We start from the raw sequence: 2777 nt of genomic DNA, 5'->3' as shown, positions 1-2777 counted from the left end.
TTTCACATTTCTTGTTTTTTTTCCTTGCATGCTATATTTTCCCTCTTACTAACATGTAATTCCAAAACGAGATATTTTGTCCGCTATATACAATAATTTTCAAGTTGATAATTAATTAATTATCTATAATCTCTTATGATATTTCATGTCTCAATTTTCAGTCTCACCGATAAATATCTTTTTTTTTTCTTTCGCAAATACCTTATCTCCAACCGAGGTACTTTTCAGTCGATGCAAGAAAAAAAAAATCTCAGGTGCTCTTTTCGCAATAGCCACAAACCCGCCAAAAATATCTAACGGCCTTCTTCTGTTTAAATACAAAAGACGCTTTTCTCTCCCAAAAAAAAAAAGGGAAGAGAGAGAGAGAGAGAGAGAGAGGTGTGAAATCTCAAGTTCATCAAGGTTTAGGATCCCATACGCAGGATGGAACAGCAAGCAGCAACCAGGAGGATTTCTCTCATCTTGGGACACTTGGCAGCTGCCGAGGAACTCTCCTCCCTACATCTGTTTCCCATGGTAAGCGCCTTCATCTGTTGTTTCAATTTCAGAGATATCAACGATTTAATAAGCAATTTTTGCATGATTTCCTACAAAATTCATTTCTATTTTGTAATTGACGCTTGCTACACCTGTTTTTTTGTTTTAAATTCTTTTTTTTTTGATGGAAAATGAGATAAATTTGCAGTAAATGGAATTTGCTTTTAATTTGAATTTGAATTTGCCTCAGAATTGTAGCAGCACTTTAAATTCAATTGGAGGAAGGTGTGATAACAGACTCCTATTTGCACGCCAAGGATCTGCCTATCAAGCATATCACATGAAACAGCAATCAATGAGACAGGTAGCTCAATTTCTATGCAATTATTTTACTTTGGTCTAATTTTGTTTTAATTTTCTTTTACAAGCATATAGCAATTCAATAATCTATCTTTCCATATGCTAAAGGTTTCAATCACATAGACATTTTAGTTTGTTAAATTTTTATATATATTTGTTGCAAACACTTGCATCTACAAAGAACTTTGTATTTACCAGTATCCTTATTCTTCTTTTCAGAATCCTGAGGCAGGTTGTGCTACTCAGGAAAAGAATCCTCAAAATTCTCAGAGTTGTTCTTCTCAAAAGACTTTCAGAAAGCCTATGTTTTCAAGACAATCACAAAATATTCCACAATTTCAAAATTCAAGAAAGGATCCGCCTAGATTTTCTAGAAGTTGCCAGATGGATATGCCATCTTTACCCAATGGTAAATACTTTTTAAGCTACCACATAATTTAATTATATTTTTTTTCCAAATTTTTATTGCAATTTGTTGGCAATGATGTCTATTTTTATGTGTTAGCAATAAATATAGATGAACAGAAACTGGTAAACTGAAATTTCTGTGGAGCTCAAACTAAAACAGAAATCAAATTTACAGCAGGACAATTTGAGTGGGCCCCACGAATGGATGCAGTCGATATGGGGCGTTTTTACGCTGTCACAGTAGAGCTTGCTGGTGTGAAAATTTCTGAAATACAAGTGGAAGTTGATGATAACAAGTATGCAATTTTTCTTTCTCATGTAAATTTATATTTATAGTTTTAGTTTGTTTCTTAAAAAAAAATTTGTAAAATTTTTCATATTATTGCATCACTTCAAAGTTCAAACAATCATATGGGTAGATCTTGATTAATCCAATAAAATGTAGTTTGACTGTCATGGGTCGCCGGTCGATGGTCAACTCGATGACTGGTACGAGTACATCTGTTCAACGACAAGAAATCTCACAAGGACCATACCGGCTTACATGGCCATTACCAAATAATGTGAACAAAGATGCAGTCTCGGCTAAATTCATGTAAGTTTTACCTATTTTATTTGCTCCATTAAATATCATTCATGATCTACATGATCTTGAACCTAATTTTGGATATCAATTGATTGTGCTATTATCTGGTGTAATACTGTTAATTTGCTCAGTACCAGTATAAACATCTCTCTTTTGAACTTGATATGTTCCTAATGTAAATATTTATTTATTTATTTATTTATTTTTTTTTTCGCAGGGATGGTATTTTGCATGTTACAGTTCCAAAACTATGAGACTTCTTTGTGGCAGGAGCAGCAAAATTACTGTGCACCATGCAGGAATCCAAATCAGAGAGCCATTTCGTTCAATTTAGTGTCTGTTAATTCGGACAATAATTGAAAAGATCTAAATCAGCTGTAAAATTATGTTCATACGTAGTTTATTACAAAGAAATTAGCTAGATACACGCCAGATACAGCGCGCAGTATTATTATTTTTATTTTTTTGAAATAAAATGAAAAACAAATCTCTCAACTTTAAGTATATCATTATCATGCAATATGAGTCCAACTGCTTGTCTGAATAATTTGGGTATTAGGTACTTATAATGACAGTTCGAACCGCAGTTAATTATTGGGGGAAATTTCATGTATACCCTCAAAAACTTGGAAATTAAGTATTTACCCTCTAAAATTCATAATATCATATTTACCCTCCTAAACTTCAAGAACTTACAAATTTATCTATTTTTATGTCTTTTCTATTTAAATTTATGAAGCACCCATTTTATCATCCTTCATTAAAAAATAAAAATATTTAGAGTATGTTTTTCCAAAATGTTAGTCTTCTATTTCTCACGCATATACCTAAAAGTTACTGTGTAAGTGTTAGAATTAGAGAAATGATCTATTTGCATCTAATTAGAAGACTGACATTTTTCTAAAACATGCTATATATTTTTTATTTTTTTAATAAAGAGTAACAT

At 31.9% G+C, this 2777-nt stretch overlaps 1 protein-coding gene across 2 annotated transcripts; it reads left to right on the top strand.

The window, feature by feature from the left end:
- The first annotated feature begins 235 nt into the window (after positions 1 to 235).
- ACD32.1 (alpha-crystallin domain 32.1) lies at positions 236 to 2351 on the top strand. Of its 2 annotated transcripts, none has more exons than XM_078313810.1 (6): positions 236 to 516; positions 728 to 841; positions 1057 to 1246; positions 1421 to 1541; positions 1691 to 1840; positions 2049 to 2351. In XM_078313810.1, the coding sequence occupies exons 1-6, from the start codon at positions 424 to 426 to the stop codon at positions 2083 to 2085; spliced, it is 705 nt and encodes a 234-aa protein (XP_078169936.1). In that variant the 5' UTR covers positions 236 to 423; the 3' UTR covers positions 2086 to 2351. The 2 variants fall into 2 exon arrangements, with proteins under 2 accessions (XP_078169936.1, XP_078169937.1); XM_078313811.1 differs by having other exon boundaries at positions 301 to 516; positions 1424 to 1541.
- The last annotated feature ends 426 nt before the right edge of the window (positions 2352 to 2777 follow it).

The sequence above is a fragment of the Carex rostrata genome, chromosome 13 (genome assembly GCF_964058835.1).
Source record: "Carex rostrata chromosome 13, lpCarRost1.2, whole genome shotgun sequence".
In the NCBI taxonomy this organism is placed as follows: domain Eukaryota; kingdom Viridiplantae; phylum Streptophyta; class Magnoliopsida; order Poales; family Cyperaceae; genus Carex; species Carex rostrata.
The sequence above is the reverse complement of the archived record's forward strand: the minus strand, read 5'-3'. Positions and strand labels throughout refer to the sequence as shown.

Bases quoted from the DNA above. Each gene is read 5' to 3' on its own strand.
- ACD32.1 (XM_078313810.1), top strand. From the start codon at position 424: ATGGAACAGCAAGCAGCAACCAGGAGGATTTCTCTCATCTTGGGACAC. The intron at 517-727 runs GTAAGCGCCTTC...AATTTGCCTCAG, and splicing joins CCCTACATCTGTTTCCCATG to AATTGTAGCAGCACTTTAAA. The intron at 1,542-1,690 runs GTATGCAATTTT...AATAAAATGTAG, and splicing joins GTGGAAGTTGATGATAACAA to TTTGACTGTCATGGGTCGCC.